The sequence below is a fragment of the Lampris incognitus genome, chromosome 17 (assembly GCF_029633865.1).
Source record: "Lampris incognitus isolate fLamInc1 chromosome 17, fLamInc1.hap2, whole genome shotgun sequence".
In the NCBI taxonomy this organism is placed as follows: Eukaryota; Metazoa; Chordata; class Actinopteri; order Lampriformes; family Lampridae; genus Lampris; species Lampris incognitus.
The window spans coordinates 21,326,025-21,350,511 of record NC_079227.1 but is presented as its reverse complement, the minus strand read 5'-3'; the positions used below and the strand labels follow the sequence as shown (position 1 = coordinate 21,350,511).

General features: G+C 45.3%; 1 protein-coding gene across 3 annotated transcripts; it reads right to left on the bottom strand.

Annotated features, from left to right (window-relative positions):
* Positions 1–40: 40 nt before the first annotated feature.
* calcoco2 (calcium binding and coiled-coil domain 2) lies at positions 41–19,353 on the bottom strand. Of its 3 annotated transcripts, none has more exons than XM_056296813.1 (15): positions 19,221–19,353; positions 4,884–5,057; positions 4,335–4,437; positions 4,020–4,180; positions 3,668–3,793; positions 3,368–3,493; positions 3,189–3,281; positions 2,838–2,956; positions 2,684–2,753; positions 2,219–2,380; positions 1,920–2,108; positions 1,652–1,789; positions 1,372–1,567; positions 1,141–1,160; positions 41–611 (listed from the first exon to the last, which is right to left on the bottom strand). In XM_056296813.1, exons 1-15 carry the CDS (start codon positions 19,227–19,229, stop codon positions 450–452), a joined length of 1,848 nt encoding a protein of 615 aa, XP_056152788.1. In that variant the 5' UTR covers positions 19,230–19,353; the 3' UTR covers positions 41–449. The 3 variants fall into 3 exon arrangements, with proteins under 3 accessions (XP_056152788.1, XP_056152789.1, XP_056152790.1); XM_056296814.1 differs by having other exon boundaries at positions 2,838–2,953; positions 19,221–19,352; XM_056296815.1 differs by lacking the exon at positions 19,221–19,353 and adding an exon at positions 5,755–5,864.
* Positions 19,354–24,487: the final 5,134 nt, after the last annotated feature.

Sequence of the window (24,487 nt, the reverse complement as noted above, 5' to 3'; positions counted from 1 at the left end):
GTAAATTGACCAAGGAATTCATTGACTCAACTATAATAAATCTTATGAAGTACGGTGAAGCTATTTATTGTTTTTTCGAATTCATACATTTTACTTAAGACTTAACCAAAATGAAATACGTTTATATATTATATAAGGGATATTACAGTATGTATATTATGGCTTAATTACAGTTGGTTAATGAAGGATAAGAAGTTGTTCTTGGATGTACAGGTTGAGAGACATTGCACCCCGCACAAACCTGTGGCAAAACTAAAGTTGAAAAATCATGGGTTGTCCTTGATTTTTACTTGTTACTTAATTTCCCCAAGGTAATTAATAAAGGAAACTTGATTAATTAAACATCAGTCAAAGTCAGAAGGCCAACCACCAAAAAAGCTACTTTGTCACATGATGTTTTCCCTCAAAAACAGTAGATATTTTCAACCAAACGTTTGCCTAGGCTGCCATTACAACTCATGGCTATAGACATGATCCTCAAAGACGGACTGCTCCATGTTGTCACAGATGAGGGTGCAGAAAGGACACACTTTGTGGCTCTCCTCATGCTGTTGCAGCTCATCCTGGGTAATGCCAGGGAACTTCTCTTGGCAATGCCGACACATTAAGGCCTGCGGGGACAGAAACAGGAGACGGTAGGTCATATGTGGTATAAAAAAAAAAAAGAGGATTAAATTTGAGTCCACGTTTAGAATGAAAAACAGCAGTCCCTATTTGTATTTTCCGTGAATATCAGGTGGCGTCGTGTGATCGGTGTTTCCCTCAAAGCTATAAATATGTTCATGTTTATTGTCTTTATTTTCAGGAATAACATTTTGAACACACTAGCCTTTAGGGCCACTGCTTTAAAGTAGAAGATTTTCTGGGCTATCTTAGATACTTGCAAGGTACAAATATTTAGCTAGCAGTGGAGTTTCCCTTTGTGCCTGCTGGGATTGCCAAGTTGTAGCTTTCATGGTTTTTGACAGCAGAGACAGGTAAGCGCTTAAAAGGTTGCATTTCATTGACCATGGCGGGGGGGTAAATAGAAAAATGTAAATAGAAAGCGTCCAGCCAACAGTGACTTGTTCCTGTTTAGCCTTAGCCTCTTTGTCTCTCCATACTGACACAGGTTTCTTTGAGAGCAGACTTGACACATACCTCTTCCTTTGTGTTGCTCCCTGCAAGAAAAGTCACAGCAGTCAATGCTTAAATATGGGTGATCAACTTTTATTGTTCAGCATGTGATGTGTAGAATCATGAGTAAAACCAAAAAGTTGACTCCTCTTTAATTATGAATATCTATGTTACTGATAAAATGAGTTTTCATACGATCTTATTGGTGGTGGTGTGTGTGTGTGTGGGGGGGTCATAAGGGAGTCTGGAGCTTACCGATTGTTTCATATACATCTTCATACAGAAAGGAACCTGAGGATGTGTTTTTCTGTTGATCCTGCATCATAGTTGAAGGGGTGCCAGCTGGTGAGCCACCAGGAACAGAAGGCTGCATAGTTGGGGAGTCAGCAGGAGGGATTGCCTGGAGGTCAGCGAACTCTCTGCGAAGCTCTTCGATATCTTTTCTAAGATTCTGACATGAAAAGTACAAACCCAATTGGTGACCTTTTAAAAGACCCCACGTTTGACATAGACAACAGCTTAGGTACCAATCTACCTTGTTTTCTCTTGCTTTCTCTTGGTTCTCCTGTTTCTCAATCATGAGCATGTTCTCCTTATCTCTGATATTTCTCTCCATCTCTGCAATGGTCTCCTCCTTCTCCGCAATGATGCCGTGCGCCTCTGTAAGTTGCAGCTGAAAGACGAAGAGGAAGCAACGGTACATCAGCCAAGCCAAGGCAGCACCTTGCTGAAATATATGAACCTAAAACTGAAATCGCTCGTCTAATTTCAGGCCCACATCCTGTCAGATAGTTTGACTTCACCTCTAGTTTGCCACTTTTCAGTTGGGTCTGACTGGAGCACGAGGCGATCTTCTCCAGATTCTCTCTAACCTCTCTCAGCTCTCTCGCTGCTTCCTCTGCTTGTCTCTTTGTCTCTCTTGATGCCTGCCTCTCCTCAGCCAACTGCTCCCGAGCGTCCTGTAGCTGACTGAGGACGGTTTGAAGTTGTGCCTGAGAAAATCATATCAATGTTTTTCTCAGCAATTGTCCAAGCCATTGTTCAGTTATATAATTCATGTCACTGTATAAAGATATGAGGCTTCACGATAAATTGTTCCCACCTTAAGGACATCATCTGGAATGCCATGCACCTGTTGGGAGAGGTTTCTATGTAGCTCCTGGTTCTCTCTCTTCAGTTCCTCCATGCTGCTTGTGAGGCTGTCTAATCTGTGCAGCTCAGCTGAGAGCCTCTTATTATCTCTCTCGCTACTTTGGAGGTCCACCTGAAAAAGGGTACAGGCTGGTTGATGTTCTCGTAGAGCATTTATGAGTGGAGGTACTCGTCTGGACCAATGTGACCTATGCCTGACCCGTCATAGAGCCAAGGGTCACCCCCATACCACATCTGACCAGCAGTCATTCTATGAATACATGCCCTGATTACATTTTATCTAATGATTTAGCTGACATTCTGTGTGATGCAGCACTGCTAAGGTCTGCTGACAGGTCTCTTTATAATGTAGGCTACTCTTCAACATATGCTATCCATTCTTAACATACCACTCTGCACAGCAAGGTGGATGTACCTGTATGAGTAGAATGTTGTCTCTCAGTCTGCATAATTCTTGTTCTCTTTCTCTGACTTTAGATTTGAGCCTAAAACACACAGAGAAAACAATGTTCAAAAGCGTCCAACAGAAATCTATAAAATTTCTGTGCTCTTGTCTGTGCATGACTCACTCAGAAATCTCCACACTTTGGACATTAATCGCCCCTCTGAGTTCCTCCTTCTCCCCCATCAGCTGGTTGACCCTGACCACAGCTTGATCATATCTCTCCTGGATACGAGTCATAGACTGCTGACACATAAATGACAACAAACAGCAGGGGAAGAGAAAATAAGGCGTTACATGAACATTTTTTTGCAACTACAATTTTAACTGAAAGATGTGTGCAGCCATTTCAATGCCAAATAGTAATGGTTGTTGCATAAATGTTACCGCTAAGAAGGTTTTCTTTTTTACACCATTTTAATGGCACATGACTTGGAGTTAGCTTTTGACAAGACAGATCAAGTTCGCATAGCTTTACCTCCTGTCTCAATAGGTCATCTGGTAAATTCTGACTCAAAATTTCCCTCTGCTGTAGGTCAAGTCGATTCACCATCTGGATCAACACCTCCTCCTAAAATGTGATACTGAAGTTAATTCTCCAAAGCGACATGGTTTTAATTCCAGTATTCTGTTTATTAACATGAACTGCAAACATACCTTGCAGTGGTCAGTTTCTTGCTGTAGCTTCTTTAAAGTGCTTGCTAAGCTATCATTTTGTTCTTTCATTTGAATCAGCTGCTTGTTAAGTTCACCGTTTTCCTGTTCTTTCTGCTCATTCTGTTCCTGCAAAACAATGTCAATGTCAGGTCCATGATATGTTGTTGGAAACTGCAAACTGGCTTAAATATACATACACATGTAAACCCTATTAATTTTGTTCATTTTTGCATATAGAACTAAGGTGTCTGTTACAAATATTACTCTTGTGAGGAAGATTCAAAATGAGACAAAGCAGACCTTCAGGTGATTGACTTCTTGCTGTTTCTCCTTTAGAGCACCTTTTATGGTTTCAGCTTCCTCTCTCATACGAGCCAACTCTTTTGTCAGTTCAGCTTTCTCCTTTACACTCTGGTCAACTTGTTCCTGGGTTAAATAAAGCATATTACGTCAACATAAGAATGTGTTTGCTTTTGAGGTCAGACCCGGCCATGTTTTCGTTATTTTGAGACACTGTTGTCCTTTGCACACATGAACTTTAGTGCAGTGACTCTTCAGCACTACTTAATATCAGGAGCACATCAAACCTCCATTCTTTTCATTGATGATTAGTGTGGCAGATATATACTCGTTGAATTGCATAACTGTATACCTGTGTTGTAATCACCAGAAGGTCATTTTCCAGGCTGCAATCTAAACTTTGCTCTGCTGTGGTTTTGAAACAGAATGGGGTGCTAGCTCCTCGTACTTGGCCTTGATTGTCAATGTAGCAGAACTGATAAAACTCTGCATCGTCTTTAGGCAAATAATATTCTGAAAGAACAAGAGTACAAAAATTATTACAGGCAACAGATGTTTATTTATGATTACAACATTTTTGTTTTGGTTTTTAAAAATTCCATTGTGTCATGCCAAAAACATAATCAGCAGTAATCTCGTCCACAATATCTTAATCACCAAGTCTTACCCTGAAACACAGCTTGTTTTTTCACTCGCCCTTGCACAGCTACATTTGAAGATTGCTCCACCCACACAAAAGTATGATAATCCCTTGTCGTGCTCCACCCAACCTGCAAAGGAAGAGGTGTATGCATGACTCCATGATCATCCATCTATCCATCCATTATCCAAACCGCTTATCCTGTTCTCAAGGTCGCTGGGATGCTGGAGCCTATCCCAGCAGTCATTGGGCGGCAGGCGGGGAGACACCCTGGACAAGCCGCCAGGCAATCCCACAGGGCCCGCGCGCGCGCGCGCGCGCGCGCACACACACACACCTAGGGGCAATTTAGTATGGCCGATTCAAATGACCTACATGTCTTTGGACCGTGGGAGGAAACCCACGCAGACACGGGGAGAGCATGCAAACTGCACACAGAGGCTGGACTGCCACAGGGCTCGAACCCAGAACCTACTTGCTGTAAGGTGACCGCGCTAACCACTTCGCCACCGTGCTGCCCGAGAGGCAATGATAATTCAAACAGAAAGGAGATGAAAATGTAATGTTCTCTCGCACCTTGAAAATCCCTACCCAGTCCCTGGTGCTTGGTTGAAAGGCCTCCGTCAGGGTGTAGCAGCAGGTTACGGGGCCCAGAGGTGAATAGGTGTGGGGGATGTCGCTGAAAACAACCTGGGAGAAAGCGGCTGTTGGCCCCACGTCCCCAGTCTCAGAAGAGCTCTCCATGCTAAACTGGTGATTAAAATCAGTGTCATCGTTCAGATCATCTCGTCAAATTTGTTTCCACGTAGTCCATCTCGTATTCCATCCGCTTTTTAATCACCTTATTCCCTCCTTTATTCCCGTCTCGCCTCGCGTTTTCATTTACTCTTCGTTTAGCCCTCTTATCACAAATGCTGACAGCTTTATCGTGTTGATTTTGAACTCGACAATGTTTTCCCCATTGTGTCGTAAGGCACTTTGCTTTTAAAAGCGCTAAGCAAACAAGGTTTAAATTGTTATTCAGGCACAACATCTCAGAAGTCTGACTGATGACGACAGGTGCAATACAGTGGCATGTGTTGCATCTCCAAGCCACACACATGTTTATCGTGGGCTTCATCTCGTTTTGGCGACCGCGACCGTCGCCATAGTTCATTACTTTCGCATGACACTACAAACCCAAACAGCACTACTTCACTCGTTTTCCTCACATTTCTTTCGATATTACGTTGCCCTCTCAACATTTCGGCAACTGCGAGAACTTTCGGAGACTCTTTGGTATAAAGATGGCAAATGGCTCGATAGTTTGAGAAATCGAAAGTAAGCTAAGAACAAAGGTCGATTATTGTTTACAGTGCAGACATTTTCGTTATAATCGCCTATATACCAGTTTAGCCGTAAACAAATGCTTTAGGCTCTTGTCAACAAGTGCTGAAATATAACTTACAGGTTTTCCGTCACTTCTCCGCGGTGCGACTCGCCTGCCAACGAGACAGCCAGCGAGTGTCTGTCCGGCTGTCAGTCAGTCTGTCTGTCTGTCTGTCCGCCCTTCTTCGTGTTGCTTACGATCCGGAAGACGACCGGCTCGGGAAATGTAGTTTTTCCCCCGCAATAGTTCGTAATCTCGTTCAACAACGTGTTCCTATTCTGACAGCATGTATTTATACTTTTGACAATATTATCTTACTGAGGGATATCGATCAGGGGATAACTCGTGATGGGGTACACTTCAAAGGGTCAACGGTCACTTGCCAAAAAAATAAAATAAAATAAGACATGAGAGATGCTGAAAGGTTCCTTCCTATCTTTACTCCCTGTTAAAGGTTTTTTTAGGGAGTTGTTCCTTATCCGATGAGAGGGTCTAAGTGTAGGACAGGATGTTGTGTTGCTGTTAAAACCACTGAGGCAAATTTGTAATTAGTGATATTGGGCTACACAAATAAAATTAATTTGATTTGATTTGAAGACGGAAAATTCCATGATGAAAATCCGAAAATTGGAGCGGCTTCAGTTATCGGGGCATCAGATTGCTCAGTCTCCCAGGTGCTCGATGGTGTTCCCAGGTACAAGGAGGAGGCTCCGACCGATTGTCGAACCTCGGATCCAGGAGGAACAATGCGGACTCCGTTTTGGCCGTGGAACAACGGACCGACTCTTTACCGTTGCGGAAGTGCTGAGGCGGGGGAGGGGGGCATGGGAGTTTGACCAGCCAGTCTACATGTGTTTTGTGGACTTGGAGAAGGCTTACGACCGTGTTCCCCGGGGCACTCTGTGGGGGGTACTGCGGGAGTATGGGGTACCGGGGCAGTTGCTACAAGCCATCCGGTCCTAACGAAAGTGAGAGCTGTGTCCGCATTCTCGGCACAAAGTCAAACACGTTTTCGGTGGGTGTCGGATTCCGCCAAGGTTGCCTCTTGTCTCCGATTCTGTTTGTGATATTCATGGACAGGATCTCAAGGTGCAGCCAAGGTGAGGAGTGTCCGCTTTGGGAACCTCGGCATTGCATCTCTGCTCTTCGCAGATGATGTGGTTTTGTTGGCTTCATCACAACGTGACCTCCAGCGCGCACTGGGGCGGTTTGCAGCTGAGTGTGAAATGGCCGGGATGAGAGTCAGCACCTCCAATTCTGAGGCCATGGTTCTCTACCGGAAAATGGTGGATTGCTCCCTCCGTGTTGGGGATGTGTTGTTGCCTCAAGTGAAGGAGCTCAAGTATCTCGGGGTCTTGTTCACGAGTGAGGGTAGTATTGTATTTAGAAATCACGTCAGGACACAGCGCTGTCGCTCGACACAACCGCTACGTTGCATTCTTTATTTAGACTGACACAGCATCACAGGCAGACCCGATCAAACAACCCAGAGCCCGCAGGCATCACCAATCGATCCCAGCAAAATCGAACAGCACCAAAATCAAATGCAGCACTGTCGATGTGTGCAGACATAACACCCCCCCCCCCGGCAGGATTTCAAACATGAAAGGTTGACACAAAGTCCTCTAGGTGGCCAGGGCGTAAACGTGTGCGAACAGGTCGCGGGGCAGCCTGAGGCTGGGCGGGCCGAGGTGGGGAGGGAGAAGGCAGGGGAAGCTGAGGCCCAGGAATGTCTGGGGCCCGTGTAGGAGCTGCATGAAGCCCCGGGGCGTCTCGCCATGCTGAGGGAATGGCTAAGGTTGTGTCACCAGCTGTGTGTGGCGGAGCTGACACCTTCCGTAGATGACTGGAGTGCCACCGAGTGCCATCGCTGAGGAGGTAAGTGGCTGGGCCCAGCTGACGGGTGACTTGGAGAGGAGAGGACCAGTGTGAAGCCATTTTATTGTCCCTGCGGGGCCTGCGGACCCTGACCCAGGCTGACACATTGATGTCTGGCACCCTGGTTCGTTTTGACTGGTCAAACCGTTGCTTCATCCGTGTCTGCTGACGAGTGACTGAGGCTCTGACCCCAGAGGGAGGTGCCTGGGGTGTGGAGGGGCGGAGCCTGTCAAGGGGCATGCACAGTTCCCGGCCTAGCATGAGAGAGGCTGGGGAGACGCCTGTGGTCGAGTGCTGTGTGGCCCGATAGTGCAGCAGTGTGTGACGGATGGCCTGCGTGAAAGAGCACCCTTGGGCCATGTGTGCTCTGAGGCCGTTCTTCAGTGACTGGTGAAAACGTTCAACGCCGCCATTGGCCTGGGGGTGGTAGTACGCAGTGCGTAAATGACGGATGCTCTTGCTTTCGAGATAAGCAGTGAACTCAGCAGAGACCAGCTGAGGGCCGTTGTCAGTGGTGATGGTCTTTGGGAGGCCCCAGCGAGAGAAAAGAGAGTCCAGGAAGTCGATGATGATCTGTGAGGTCACAGTGCCGGAAGTGGTGAGTTCAGGCCATTTTGAGTGTAGATCGTAGGCGACCACCATGAAGCGTTGGTGGTGGGGAACTCCCTGGAACTCACCACAAATGTCCAACTGCAGGTGTTCCCAGGGCTGAGAGGGCCAGGCGAGAGGTTGCAGGGGTGGGGGAGCCTGGTGGCCAGTCTTGCCACTCACAAGGCAGGCAGAACAGTCCTTCACCAGAGCCTCAATATCTCTGTCTATCCCCGGCCACCACACCAGGTCTCGGCAGCGCTGTTTCAGTTTCACAATGCCCAGGTGGCCTTCATGCGCCATATTCAAAACACGTGCACGGAGAGCAGCTGGGACCACTGTGCAAAATCCACGTGCCACGCAGGTGTCGTTCCAGTAGGAGAGCTCCTGTCTGACTTGGGCGAACGCAGCCAGCTCCTCTGGGACCTTGTGAGGCCAGCCGTTCTGGATGTAGGTGCGGAGCTGGGAGAGGACAGGGTCCTGTTCGGAGGCTGCCCTCAGCTCCTGCAGAGAGACAGTGGTCTGAAGGGGTGTGTGTAGCATTTGGACAATGTCCTTTTCCACACAGTCAGTGTCCATCTGTGGCGCTGGGGTGGAGACAGAGCGAGAGAGCAGGTCAGCAACAACATTGTCTCTGCCTGGGGTGAACTGCAGGCTGAAGTTGTACTGGCGGAGGCGGTCAGACCAGCGGTGCAACCTCAGGGGTTTGTGGCCTGTCCCAGATGTGGACAGCAGCGCTGTCAGGGCCTGGTGATCTGTCCTGAGGGTGAAGGAGCGGCCATAGAGGTAGAGGTGCCACCTTTCACAAGCCCAGATACAGGCTAACGCCTCACGCTCACCCACGGAGTACCGCTGCTCGGTCAGGTTGAGGGCACGGGAGGCGAAGGCGATGGGCTTCTCCACACCGTTCTGGGTTTGAGACAGCACAGCCCCTATCGCTGTGGCTGATGCGTCACAGGTCACAAAGGTGGAGCTGGAGATGTCGAAGTGAGCCAACACTGGTGGTGAAGTCAGTTGAGTCTTGAGATCACGCACAGCGTCACTGCATGCCTTTGACCACACCCATGGCTCGTCCTTACGCAGCAGCTGGCGCAGGGGGGCTGTGGTCGCAGAGTACTGGGGAAGAAACCTCAGGTAGTAACTTGTCATACCCAGGAAGGAGGCGACCTGGGCGGCCGAGCCGGGCTCAGGGATGGCCTGAATGGCGTCCACGTTGGATTATAGTGGAGTTACACCACTCGCTGACAGCCGGAACCCCACGAAGTCGATGGCTGGCACAGAGAGGACACATTTCTCAGCATTGAGAGTTAGCTTGTGCTTGGACAGGGCTGCGAAGACCATGTTGAGGCGCTTGTCATGGATTTCACTGGTGGGCCCGTGGACCACTATATCGTCCAGATAAATGGCCACGCCCAGTATGCCAGCCAGCACGGAGACCATGATTTTCTGGAAGCAGCTAGGGGTGGAGCTGAGACCGAAAGGCATCCTGGTGTAGTGAAACACTCCTGCATGTGTCACAAAGGCTGTGAGGTTTCGGCTGCTGGGGTGGAGGGGCACCTGTAAGTACCCCTGTCTGAGGTCGAGCTTGGAGAACACCTCAGAGCCATAGAACTGAGCAGTGAGTTCTTCTGAGGTGGGCAGTGGATACTTATCAGGGACCACTGCCTTATTTACTGCACGTAGATCGACGCAGACACGCAGGCCCCCCGACTTCTTCTTAGCCACCACGAGGTTTGAGACCCAAGGTGACGCGTCCACCGGTTCAATGATGCCAGCTTCCAGCAGTTGTTGCAGCTCGGTGGAGACCCCATCACGGAGAGCCAATGGGATGCGGCGCAGTGGTTGGATGACAGATTTCACAGCAGGGTTGAGGAGAGGTTGATGGGCGAAGGCGGAGAGGCAGCCCAGCCCCATAAACAGCGATGGCCACTTCTGCTGCCAAGGCGTGGCAACAGTCAGGACTGCTGCCCCCCTTGTGTCTAAGAGGGAGAACCCCAGAGCGGAGAACAGGTCCAGGCCCATCAGTTTGGCCCCACGGCGTGCCACATGAAAAACTGCATTGGGCACCAGCTTGGTTCCATAGCGGACAGTCACTGGGAAAGAGCCAACCAGATCGATTTTGGAGTCACCATACCCACAGAGGACAGCTGAGGGTGCGGACAGTGGCAGTGAACCGAAAAATTGACTGTAGGTATCAACATTCAGGAGAGACACACCTGCACCGGTGTCCAACAGCAGGGGGATGCACACATCATTAATGTTGACTGTGCGTGATTTGAATGACACTGGCCCAGAGCTCACCTTGTGAATGACAGCGGTTGAAGACTGGGGGGTGTGGCCCTCTGACCCAGCCGGGGAAGATCGACAGACGTTGGCAAAGTGATTTTGCTTACCGCAGCTACGGCATGTCTGGCCACGGGCAGGGCAGTTCTGAGTCCTTGAAACATGAGACCGAGATCCACAGTTACCGCAGGACTGTTGAGGGCGGGGCCGAGAACGCCGTCGTTGCAGTTGCAAGACGTCCCCAGTGGAGTCGGCGCCCGCCTCGCTCTGGCTGGGTTGCGTCCCGAGGGGCAGCCGTGAGTAGAGGGAGGAGTCGTTGGCAGCTTGACTGGAGGTGGCCGCTTGCTGTGTATTTAGCATAGCAGCACACTCAGCTGCTCCCTCAACCTGTAGTGCGATGGTAATTGCTCTGGACAGCAGCAGATCGTCTTTTTCCAGCAGGAGAGTCTCACGCACCTTTGCGTTGTTGGTGTGTTCGATAAGCTGGTCGCGAACCATCTCGTCCTGAAGCGCGCCAAACTTGCATGAGCTAGCTAGCCCTCGCAAATTAGCTACATACTGCTGCACAGTCTCACCAGGCAGTTGGTGTCGCTGACGGAATATAAATCGCCGAAGGAGGGCACTCTGTGGAGCAGCGAAATGGGTGCTCATAAGTCCCACAGCTTCGTCAAAGTTCGTGAGGTTCCCTAGAGTCCCGAGCACACGATGACCATCTGCTCCCAAGCAGTGTAGCAACAGAGCCGTCTTCCTAGCCTGACTCACGTCGTCGAGCCCTGAGGCTATGAGGTAATTTTCAAAACTATGTAGCCAGCGAGTCCATGGTACCGGAGGCTCGCCAGGTAATGCCAGGAAGGGGGCAGGTGGTGGGAGAGAGATATCAGCCATCCTCGTCGCCAATATTGTATTTAGAAATCACGTCAGGACACAGCGCTCGACACAACCGCTACGTTGCATTCTTTATTTAGACTGACACAGCATCACAGGCAGACCCGATCAAACAACCCAGAGCCCGCAGGCATCACCAATCGATCCCAGCACAATAGAACAGTACCAAATCAAATGCAGCACTGTCGATGTGTGCAGACATAACAGGTAGGATGGAGCGAGAGACTGACAGGCGGATTGGTGCAGCATCAGCAGTAATGCGGACGCCGTACTGGACCGCTGTGGTAAAGAAGCCCGGGAGCTGAGCCGGAAGGCAAAGCTCTCAATTTACCGGTCAATCTTCGTTCCAAATGTAGCGCGATCTATCCTTTTTAACTGTCAAGGACAACGCTCCTGAGTTCTCTATACAACTCGGTATCCAATAAACTATTGAAGTATGTTAACTTCGCTTTTTATGTGTTTAAAGTATGTTCTAAAGGCTCTAAATGTCTTACAGTGTCATCTGGTAACTCCAACTAAAAAGGTTGACTACCCCTTTAAGGCAATCTAACATGGTCTAGACACCTCAATGTGTCACCGAGTAACTTATATTAAAATGGTGGACTAGCCCTTTAAGGTTGTCTCAACATGTCACTTACCATAGCCTAGACACCACAGGAATAAACACACATGAATAATCCACACTCACACAGGTACATAGAATTATATATACAAATGTATTATGAGTAATAATTATTAGAATGAATGAAAGTGATAAGCCTCAATGGCTAACAAGTGTCTGCATTCAGATATACACAAATTAATCAGACTAACACATTAGCATACAGCTCAATAACCCTATAACTAAGCCGGCAATAAAATAAAAGAAAGTCAACCCCCAGTTGCAGGCCTGTTTCTTTATCGGGTACGTTGGGACCCTAAACAGCCCTCTTCGCTCCCCTTGGAAGCCCGCACATCCAGCTTGTACTCACAAAGAATGAATGCTCCTCTTCGTCTCGCGTTTCCCACCGCAGCGAATGTCAGGCCGGCAGCCCTCCTAGCTAACTGGCTAGTTAGCCGTTAGCACCATCTCACGGTCGAACCGTGCGCTCGCCTCGGCAGCCCAACACGGCAACAGACGACTCCTTCTGCGTTCCTCGATGGTCGCATGAACACACCACTATACTGTACTGATAACGTTACTTCGCTAAACTAGAAGACGGCCCGACTCACTGTGGGGAGAGCCCCTTACCGCATCCAGTCCATTCGCGCGTCTTGCTGTGCTAGCAACGAACACCCGACTGGCTAGCTCGCTCCGTAACATAGCTGGGTACACATATGGGACTGACGAGTAGTCAGTTTGTCTCCACAATCCACACAAACAGTTCCCAGGATGGGTCTCGGTCAGACACCCGCACACATCACTGTTCACTAAACTTCAATTACATTTCTCTCACCGAAAAATAGCATATAACAACTCGACATCAAACTGCTCCGTTTGGCTCACACAAGGGACGAGAGACCTCCTTTCTCTCGCCGTTCAGTTTGCTCGCGCTCACGTTCCCCGCTGCCCTCTCAACCAATCACATTCAAGGTAAGTTATTCTCTCCACAGCCAACCAATCACAACAATGGTAAGTTTTCAACAATAAAAGTAAATGCATTTCACATTAGTAAACAACTGTTTTTCATATTCAAAAGGTATACAAAATAACAAACATAGGCCAAACACTTATCTAATAGGGCAATGTAATATATCTAAGGCCTATAATTTAACCACAGGGTTACACAAACTTCACCTATGGTCATGAGCTTTGGGTAGTGACCGAAAGGGTGAGATCGCGGATACAAGCGGCTGAAATGAGTTTCCTCCGTAGGGTGTCTGGGCTCAGCCTTAGAGATAGGGTGAGGAGCTCGGACATCCTTCGCGTCGAAAGGAGCCAGGATGTCTCCTGGGCGCCTTCCTTTGGAGGTTTACCAGTTGCCAGGCACGGCCAACTGGTAGGAGACCCCAGCGTAGACCCAGAACTCGCTACATTTCAAATCTGGCCTGGGAACGCCTTGGGATCCCCCAGGAGGAGCTGGAGGGCGTTGCCGGAGAGAGGGACGTCTGGAGTGCCATACTTAGCTTGCTGCCACCGCGACCCTACCCCGGAGAAGCGGCTGATGATGAATGAATGAATGAAAATAAAATAAGAACGTTCAAGCACCAAACGTCATTTTTGTTGAAGGTTTTGGGCTCAGAATTACAAGGTTACTGAAGGTTTTTTTTGTTTTTTTGTTACTGAAGGTTATTGGGGGGAGCAAAGCTTCAAAACTACGTCACTGAGCCACACGTTTTATGTGATCCACGATACAGATTCAAAAATTCACAAGCCACTGAGATTGTGTTGTTGTAAAAATAACATGGATGGTTGGGGGCTACCCGCAGTCAGCTGAGACTGACGAAGTCACCTAGATGAGTGGTGAAACGGTTCTTCTACTAAACGTTGTGTCCAAATGAACTGATTCAACTTGCTGGGATATGGAAATCGGATATATTTGGGTTTGATGTATGAGGTATTTGTTCAAACGGAGGAAAAAGCGGGAAAATTTAGCGGGAAAACGGAAATCTGACCGGAAGGCTCTGTTGTGAGGCGATACTATGAGCCACGCAAGGTTGTGGTTACAGCCTCTAGTGATTGTGCTCCTGTGCCGGATAGGGCAGCAGCAGCACCCGGCACCTAAATTCTCAAAATGAGGGTTGTATCATACAACGCACGCGGCCTGCGTATAGGACAAAGTGCTGCGGATAAGTCAAGACGTTTGCTGATTGACACACTGCTGAACGAGTGTGACCTGTGCATACAAGAGACCTGGCTTGCCAAACAGGACCTAGACAGACTGAACACTATACACGAGGATTCCCATGGTGCTGGTGAATCCACCACTGATCTCAGCACGAAAATAGTACGAGGTAGGATAGCTGGTGGTGTGGCTATACTCTGGAACTGCAAGTACGATCCACTGGTTAAGGTGGTACGTTTAAGTGTTAATTGGGCCATTGGGCTCCAGTTTAATTATAATGATAAAAAGTTTATAATTTTAGATATACATATACACTTTATGAATCCTATGAGACTGAGGATGAATTTCTGAACAGGCTAGCCTTTGCTCATTCTTTTATTGAGGACAGTGACTCAACTTGTGTCTATGTAATTGGAGATTTTAATGCTGACTTGTCAGATAATTCTATATTTGCAAAACATCTGCTGCAGTTTTGTAACGATAGCAATTTAATACTATCTAGCAAATCCAAAGGAGTTGAATCAAGTGCGACTGGACTTGGTATATAACCATGACCTGGTTGAATGAGAACATTCACAGACACTATCTAGCAAAGTATTCTTGCCTGATACGTAAGTGAAGCGTGGCATACTACTTCTTGGCTTGACCATTGTATGTGTACAGCAGATGCCCATGCCTTTCTGGATAATATAGAGATATGCTATTGGTTGGCCACCTCTGATCACATACCTGTTGCTTTGTTACTAAATGTTGAGAATTTACCCCTGCTGGCTGTTACTGGTAATGCTGCTAATACAGTGAAGCTAGATTGGACAAATCTGACTGAGGAGGATATTGATAAATATTCTACCCAAACTGACAGATTGCTTATTGCACTGCCTAGGGATGCTTTAATGTGCTTAAATATGAATTGCGAAGACCTACATCATGCTGCTGACCTCTGCGTCATGTACGATAATATTGTGATGGCTCTTAATGCCTCCAGTGAGCCCTTCCGTAAACACAGGAATAAGGTACATAATATCAAACCTGGGTGGAATGAGTTTGTGGCTGAACAACATGCTGCAGCTAGAGAAGCCTTTGCACTCTGGTCCGAGTCAGGAAGGCCTAGACAGGGAGCATTGTTTGAGCATAAAAAACTTACAAATACAAGATTTAAATATGCTGTTCGTTTTATTAAGCAAAATGAGAACACAATGAGAGCTGACGCACTTGCTAGGAAGTTGCAAAGTAACAATCATAATGACTTATGGAAAGAGGTCAAAATCATGAATAATCATAAAACTCCTCTACCGTCTGATATTGAGGGTGTTTGTGGCCCAGACAAAATAGCTGAGGTATGGTGAGAGCATTATTGCAATTAATCTAACTGTGTTAAAAGTAATGCAGTTGTAGTGGGTAATGCTGATCTCTCTGTTAACCCGGTAGTCAGGTCAGCTGATGTCTCAGATGCCATTATGATGCTACATAATAACAAGACTTGTGGTGTGGACTGCATTACTGCAGAACACCTAAAATATGCCAGTCTTAGGCTCTGCCCAATTCTTGCCATGTGTTTCACTGGTCTTATGGTTCACGGGGTTCTTCCTGATTCTATGATGTCTGTACTGTTAGTCCCTGTCCTTAAAGACAAGGCTGGTAAACTAGATAGCATGGACAATTATAGACCTATTGCCCTTGCCAGTGTTCTGTCTAAAGTGCTGGAAAGAATTCTCCTAACTTGGTTGGAAATGTATATTCTCACGGCTGAAAATCAGTTTGGATTTAAAAGAAAACACGGCACCGATTCATGCATTTATGCTCTAAAGGAGATAGTGGCCAAATATAGAAGCCAAAATTCTATTGTATTTCTATGTTTTACTGATGCTTCCAAGGCATTTGACGGGGTTAATCATGAGGAATTATTTATGAAATTGCTGGCTAGAGGTGTTCCCAGTTATATAGTCAGAATCCTTGTCGTCTGGTATGCTCATCAGACGTTTCAGGTTAAATGGGACAATGATGTGTCTGCCTCATTCCATGTAGGCAATGGGGTTGGCCGAGGTGGAATTTTGTCTCCTTTTTTGTTCAACGTCGAGACAGCTGAATGGGTGTAACACGGGCTGTCTTGTGGGTGGCTCTGTCATCAATCACCTCATGTATGCTGATGATTTAGTTTTAGTCAGCCCATATAGTGCTGGACTTCAGCAGCTACTGAAGGTGTGCTCGCAGTATGGCGAAGAACATGACATTACATAGAATGCCAAAAAAATTAATGTCATGATTGTCAGAACTAGAGAGGACAGGAAATCAAATGTTCCTGTGTCTCAGTTATCAGGCAGTCCTCTCGATACATGCAAGGAAATAAGATATCTTGGACATGTCCTCTCTGATGATCTGATGGGTGACAGAGATATATACCGTCAATGCTGTAAAATCTATGCCCAGGCTAATATGTTGCTCTGGAAGTTCTCTATGTGCTCTGTTGATGTCAAGTGTTCATTGTTTAGAGCTTATGTAACACCTCTGTATACAGCTCATCTCTGGTCTTCTTACAGGAAGAGAAGTGTGCAGAGGCTCAGAGGAGCTTACAATGATGCTATGAGGCTGTCGCTTCATGTCTCCAGATGGCATAGTGCCAGTCAGTTGTTTGTGTCCTCAGATGTGCCTACATGTGATGCACTTTTAAGACGGCTAATGTATAATTTTATGTGTCGCCTGGATGTGTTGGAGAACAGCACCATAGAGGCTCTAACCAGCCCTACGAAAAGGTGCTATCGGTTCACATCCAGGCTTCAAAAGCACTGGCGAGACAGCCTGTATCTGTTATGAACTGACTGTGTGGAGGCCTCACATGTTGTGTGTGTGTGTGTGTGTGTGTGTGTGTGTGTGTGTGTGTGTGTGTGCGCACGCGCGCTCGTGGAGTGTAGGTGTGTCATTTAGGCCTAAATGTTTTTTTTTCTTTTATTGTATTGTTGCTTTTATGCTATGGACCGGCTGTGTGTCTGAAATAAAGATTATTATTATTATTATTATTCACAAACATGTGTCCATTTGTACAAACCATTGCATATTCAGGTACAGAGATATTTGTTTCTGGATAGTAAAACCCATTCGTGAAGTGTCTCTTATTTATGGGTCATGGTGTCCATATAGATCAGTCATCGAAACTCTCCGGGTTTTCCAAGGCAGGCTAGCCCTAGCTAACCCTAGCTACGTCTAAGTGAAAGTCAAGCCAATTTTATTTGTATAGCCTAAATATCACAAATTTCCCTGAAGGGGCTTTACAGCAACACAACATCCTGTTAGCCCCTCGCATCGGGTAAGGAACAACTCCCTAAAAAAAACCTTAGATCTACTGGTTCTAATATTTTAATGTAGCCTAATTTAATGTTGTAATGTATCCCTAATCTAGACGGCCTGTCCAGGGTATCTCCCCGCCTGCCGCCCAATGACTGCTGGGATAGGCCCCAGTATCCCCGCCACCCTGAGAGCCGGCTAGGGTGGTTTGGATAATGGCTGGGTTAAATAAACGGACCTGGTCATTTTGAATTGCAGTGTCAACTTTAAGCCACAAGAGGGCGCCACACATCTTTCTCATTAAGCCCTCTGGGTGTGCCCGCGATGTGTCAGGCCATTGTATCGTTTATTCATTGTAAGGCGCTAGTCACTACAAAGCAGACACTATTTTAAACACTAGTCGCAATTCTGACTGCCACTAGTCACGACTGTGAAGTCACTAGTTGCTAACAATCAGATACTAGTTCTACCGGAATAAACACTAGTTAATAATTTGATTATAACTAGTCACTGTTCTCTTCTGCTAGTAACAATTCAATAAACACTTGTACTTTTATTTTAGTTACTAGTAACTAATTTAAAGGCACAGGTCACTATTATATTCTTACTCGGATTATACCAAGCTGCTTATCAGTTGAGGCATCCATAGATATCAACTTTTCATTAACTAGTCACTATTTAGATGGCACTAGTTGTTAATCCAGTTCTATATATTATTTACCAGTGACTAGTGAATTAAATAGTTACTAGTCACTTTTCGGTATTGACAAGTAGCTTTTGAATGAGATATAGTTTCTGTTTCAAATAAAGAAATCAGCATTTATGTTTTCACTTGACATGTATTTTTTTGGACACTAGTGAATTAATATGACTCGTCACATGTAGATGCTGATATCAGAAATTCTGACAGGTCTAATCCAAATGAAAACGTCGATGGTGTCAAACTGAATAGCACCTTGCCACCTCTGAAAAGTTACCAGGCCTTATTCAAAAGTAACTAGCAACTAGTAACGCTTATAGTTACTGGGATAACAAATAGCTACTGGTGAATATTATATCATTATTAGTAGAAGTGTCTTAGAGACAAGTAAAAATGTATTTTTAGGCCTAATAATGATAACAATAATAATAATGATCTTATTTATAGAGCACTTTCCAAGCAAAAAGCACAAAGTGTTTTCCAGGGTGAAGAAATTCAAAACATTGGAGAGCAATTGCAAGAGGTAAATAATAAAACATAAACTTGTGCACACACACACACACACACACACACACACACACACACACACACACACACACACACACACACAGAGTTTAAAACATAAGCAACAATTGGGGACAGTTGCAAGAGATAAATAATGAAACATGAGCATATCCGCACACCTGCATACACATACACATAATACACACACACACACACACACACACACACACACACACACACACACACACACACACACACACACTAGTCGCTATTGTGAAGTTATAGTTGCTAGAGACAGAAACTTTGGGCTTTTTAAGTTAGTTACCAGTAAATAAAATTAAAGATCCACTTTACTGACTTGTTGCTATAGTGAAATGGAAAAGTGACTATACCCATGATGAGGTTGATAATTAGCACTTATTATAAAGGAGCTAGTATCTCTTCTTTCTTTTTTTAGCAGACAGTCAGAATAGTGACTAGTGTTTAAAAAGCTAGTATACTGCTGTCTAATTTTCACTGACTAGTGAATTAAACTGAACAAATGATGAACCATCCTGTCATACCTTCTATACCAGTCCCATAAGACGTTAGCTGGTTAGTTCATGCTTTTAGCTCCCCCTGTTATTGTAACAGCACAACGTTATATTCTAATCATAACGTACCATCATCATGCAGTTATTCTGCGTGTCTCTCCTGGCAGGAAACAGAAAGCTTATCAGTAATTGCAGTGATGTGTGTCATAAAACGCCGCAGGTCCCAATAGGAACTGAATCAAGTCAGTTGTCTCGGGCCTCTCCAGCTGTTTTCTCTTCATCTCCCTTTCTCTCCCCAGACCTTAACCATGCCCCCCCGAGTGGCTCCAACAGCTATAAATGTCTTGGAGGAGGACAAGGAGGAGGAGGAGCATGCTGCTCCAGTGGATAAACCGTGCTGGAAGAACTGGGCGTCGTGGAGCAAGCGCTGCACAGCAGAGGACGAGGAGGAGGTCGAGGGGGAGGAGGAGGAAGAGGAGGTGGCCTGCCAAGCATCAAAAGTGACACATTATGTTCTCTGAGCATATTCATGCTTGCAGCATCTGTATTGTCTCTGTTTTGTTCAGTTTGGGGTTTACCTGTGCCATTTCTGCTTACTCAGGCTCCCAATTTATTCCCTATGTGCTGTCAGCTGCACTCCGCCATGACTCAAAGAGTTGTCACATAATTACAGAAATAACTGATGCATTTACCAAAATAACAAAACCAAAAAACAACCATGTAATAAGGCCACTTCTCAGTCTTTTGCAGATTTCAAACATGGACAACAACGGTCTTGCAACAGGGAAGCTCCTGCATGCATGGGGACAGATCCATGCGTGCAGCCGGTCAGTTTAGGAACATCTTTTCAAATAAGTTTTTAGTTCATGATTGACAATGATATATTGAGCAATATTGTCAATATTCTTCTTGATTTCATTACAAAATGTAGTAATGTAAAATATTAACATTTTCAAGTGCTGTGTATATATATGAAATGTATGCAGGATCCCTTGTCACATGATGCAGCAGCAGTGACCCTGGACTGTGGTGTGGACCAGAGGATCCTGTGGGACTGTGGGACTCTGCCCAGAGAGGTGACATCATGAAGACACCATGGCCCATCTGAGCCCTCTGCCAAGACTGCTGTGTCTGTTTGGGTCTGTTTGTTTGGGTCTGCTATGTCTTTTTGGGTCCAGGCTGTCGTCTGACTGGAGATGAAGGCTGCTGGATAAACTAGCACCATCATCACCTGAAGGGCAACACGGCAATGTTTACAAGCACGCACGCACGCACGCACGCACACACACGCACACACACACACACACACAAAATAAATAAATACCATTTCTGATTCTATTTTTTATTATATTATATTAAGGGAAAAATACGATTTTTTTATAAAAAGAAACTGCATTGGGTGGTGTTTTGTTTTTGTTTTGTTTTTTTTACATCCAACAGTGATCAAATTAAGTCAAATTTATTTGTACTGCCCAAAATCCCTGTCAAGTCCCAAAGGGCTTCATAATCACATTACATTCATAATAGAATATGCAGTTCAATTCAATTTAAAATACTTTATTAGTCCCTCAAGGGGCAATCTGAGGCAAGCAAATTTGCAAATAAGTACACATATACAATTAATTCACACATATTTTAAAAAAATAAAAATATGACAATGTCAGAAAGAGTTTATTAATGGCAGTCGCCCGTCTGCAGCTGGCCAACAATACCCAACACCACGAAGGCCCAAAACAGTCAGGGGGTGAATGCACGAAGGCATCAGCCTGTGCAGAGGGGAAAGTGGCCATCTTCCCCCTGTGGCTGTTCACAGGTCTAATGGAAGCTTCTGGAATAAAACCAAACCTCCACACACACGTGTGTGTGTGTGTGTGTGTGTGTATGTATGTATGTGTGTGTGTATGTATATACACGAGGGGGAAGGAGGACATGTGTGGGGACGTTGATGAGGACGTGTGCAGATCTTTGTGTTCCCCTACAATAAAACAGTTAATCTGCCTCTTGGTTGAATTGTTTTGTTTTTATTATTATCATCACTGAGGATCAAATACGAGGAAATAAAACTAAACACGTTTACCATCCGCATTGTTAAATAGTAGTTAATTCCCCACATCTATTACAGTGAAAATAAATCCACTGGCTCTGCTGCGTGGGCGTTTGATTGTAACATAAAGTCCATCTCATTCCTCACCAGTATGACTCAGTGTCTTCATTTAATGGCGGAAAAAAGGGTTGAAACAACTGGCTGCGATTCGACCGGCAATTACACACGAATTACCAAAACACACACACACACACACACACACACACACACACACACACACACACACACACACACACACACACACACACACACACACACAACGAAAGACAGCAAATCTGTATAGAGGCTTTAATCACACTCTGCTTATGTCGCCGTGATGTTTCTCTGACATTGTGGCGTTTCTCTCAGTCCCAAATCTCCGCTGTCTCCTCGTTTCCCCTCCTGCATTTCAGTCCAGCGGCCCCTGTGCGCATGACAGCCAGGCGCGGCCCCCGGCCTGCTGAGGGTAGAGCCTACCTGACAAGGGCCCGGCGCACACGCACCCCCCCCCACCACCACACACACACACACACACACACACCTCGCTCAGGAGGCCTGGCGTCTCTCGCAGCGTTAACTGAGCCTCCCGCACAGACAGACGTGGGCAGCGTAGGAGCTGCACCACGGCGCCGACTCCCGAAACACTGACCAAGCTCCGCTATAATGGAAAATAGCGAGCAAGCTGGTGGTGCATACACATTTCGTTGTATGCTGGAGCTCTGATGTTTGTTTTAGACCTGTACATATAATATTGTAAGGTGAGGTCTCACATTGTGAAAATACTCAAGTATTTATTATTATTATTATTATTATTGTTGTTATTATATACCAATTAAGTGTTGCATGGCTCTCATACAAGGGGTTTTGTAGGTTTCCGATGCTTTGGCGTGTACAGTCCCGGGACTGATAACACATGTGTGAGTATAGATATAATCTGCATCTTAAATCTGTATTTTTTTTTTGCTATTTATGTCACTAACCTAATACCAAAAACTTGTAAAAATGACAGTCATAGCCACGCCATCTCTCCAAATCATCTTTAAATTGATCTGTATTCATTAAACTGCTGGGTTATCATTAGATTTTGGGTTTGTTCGTGGAATTTGACCCAGCAAATGTACGGGGAATATGCGAATTGTTAACGTGATATATTCATGCTATTTCATTTAAAATCCTTGTTTTCTTCTTTCAAGACTTGCACATCCCTGCTGACAACCGCATAATTATAACAAAGAATGTTCAAAATTAGTTAAGTTACACCGATGGTCAATAACCAAATTTCAATGAAAATTCAAAAAGTTCAACAATATATTGATAAATAGATTAATATTAGGCTACTTTTATTCTGAACGTGATTTCGTTGCATAATATTTTCTGGAAGGCTTTTAATCCAATTTTTTCTCATGCTGGGGCGAATTATCATTATTATTATTAGTATTATTATTACTATTGTTGTTGTTGTTATTATTATTGTTGTTGTTGGTGGTGGTGGTATTTTTTCCCACCTACCTAAGAATTAAAAGTTGCTGTTGAATTAAACAGGTGTGCTTCTCTGTCTTCTGTTTTTCAGGCCATAAAGTCTGTTTTTTATCTTTAAAACAGGACACATACCATTGTACACTTGAATCCTTCACCCAATACGTTGCTTCGTTCTGTTTCTTTGTTTCCCCTCTCACCATTATAAGACAGGAAACCCCACATAGAGACTAACAGCTTGTGCTGAAGAAAGTCCTTAAAAAATAGCCAACAAACTATATCGTGGCTGTTGAATAAATAATCCTGATTATTGAACGTCTTAATTAAATAATTCGGTGTATGCTGTAGTTGAAGGACTGAAACTGTTTTTTATTTTGTTGTTTTCAGCCTGTACGCAGTCAACGGGTTTTCTGTACTAAGATCGAATTAGTCTGTACATTTCAAGAAAGCCACATTCATTTTGTTTTTGCTTAAACCTGCGAACCAAAGAAAACCGAAAAGTTCAGAGGGGGAAATGAGACGAACACGAGAGGAATTTATGGTTTTATTGCGTCTATAAATGTGTGTGTGTGTGGGGGGGGGGGACCTTGCACTCGGTTGCAATGAAGGGAAATATGCATCATCCATGCTAATTAAAACTTGTTTTTGTATTTTTTTTTATTTTAACTGAAGTGGAAATTAGGCAGTTTTCAAAGCGTTGGATGGTCTAAACCAGTGTACAGCTAAACCAATGGTCTCTATAACATTATAACCTCGTAAACAAGGACGGTTTACAACCACCAATCCGCCACAATACCACGGTCACCCTAAAACAATCATATATCTCAACTATATCCGGTGTTATTGTCGTCCCTATATAACCCTATAGACTGAGAAAGAGCTTATTTTGAGGGATTTTGGCTGTCTGTTTACCTAAAACCCAACAAACCCAAAACATTAAAGGAGATTTCGTCTCGTATTGGGGTTTCAAGATCAAAATCCGTTTTCACAGCGCAGGTGATAATTTCTATCCAAAATCAGCAGTCATGCTTATGATAAGAGTCCATCTATTCAGTCAGACCAACAGCAGGTATTACATCGATGCACTGGTTACTCCCTCTCGATTATACGTATAATAATCAAAACAACGATATATATACACACACTAAATTCTGTCTGCTTTTCTACTTTACTTTCTACTCTTGGTAACGAATTGAGATCAACCCGAAGACGAGAAACGTTGTTCAATGCGAGAGCCACAAAACAAAAAAAAATTATATACACATAACTCGAATTCAAACACGTCAAACCCTTAAAAAAAAGAAAAGAAATGATAAAGATGGCGATGGGGGGGGGAAACATGCCCGCTATATATAGTAAAGGCTACGGGACAATCCCTGAAAGCACGAAAAGGGGCTGCTGTTTATGAAAATTTACAACTTTGCGATGGAAGTTTACGACGTGCTCGGCCAGGGGATTGGCGGAGGTGGGTCATGTGGACCCTGGAAATGGGAACTTATTTCCCATGAGGTTATATTGCAGCTGCTGTTTTCCGTCGCTCATTCAGTTACTAACAGTAGTAACAACGTTTTCGCGGCTCCTTCCCCTATGCGACGCGCGCGCATTAGCCTGTATGTGTAATGAAGAGATGGTTGGCTCCGCGCGGATTTTTTTTCTTCTTCTTCTTCTTCTCCCCCAAATGGAGCGGGCACATCGGCCGCTGCGCAATATGTCACCTGACGCCATGCTAATGTGGCTAGTTGTAGCAATGTTCGTGAAAAATGGGAATAAGTGTGCTCCAGAATGGCGGAATTACTTTCCTCAAGTCACTTGACGTGCTTAAAACATCTAGTACCCA

Excerpts from the sequence above, each read along its gene's own strand:
- calcoco2 (XM_056296813.1), bottom strand. Across the intron at positions 4,181-4,334 it reads AAAACAAGCTGTGTTTCAGG|AATATTATTTGCCTAAAGAC; the intron begins GTAAGACTTGGT and ends TTGTTCTTTCAG. Across the intron at positions 3,282-3,367 it reads AAGAAACTGACCACTGCAAG|GAGGAGGTGTTGATCCAGAT; the intron begins GTATGTTTGCAG and ends ATCACATTTTAG.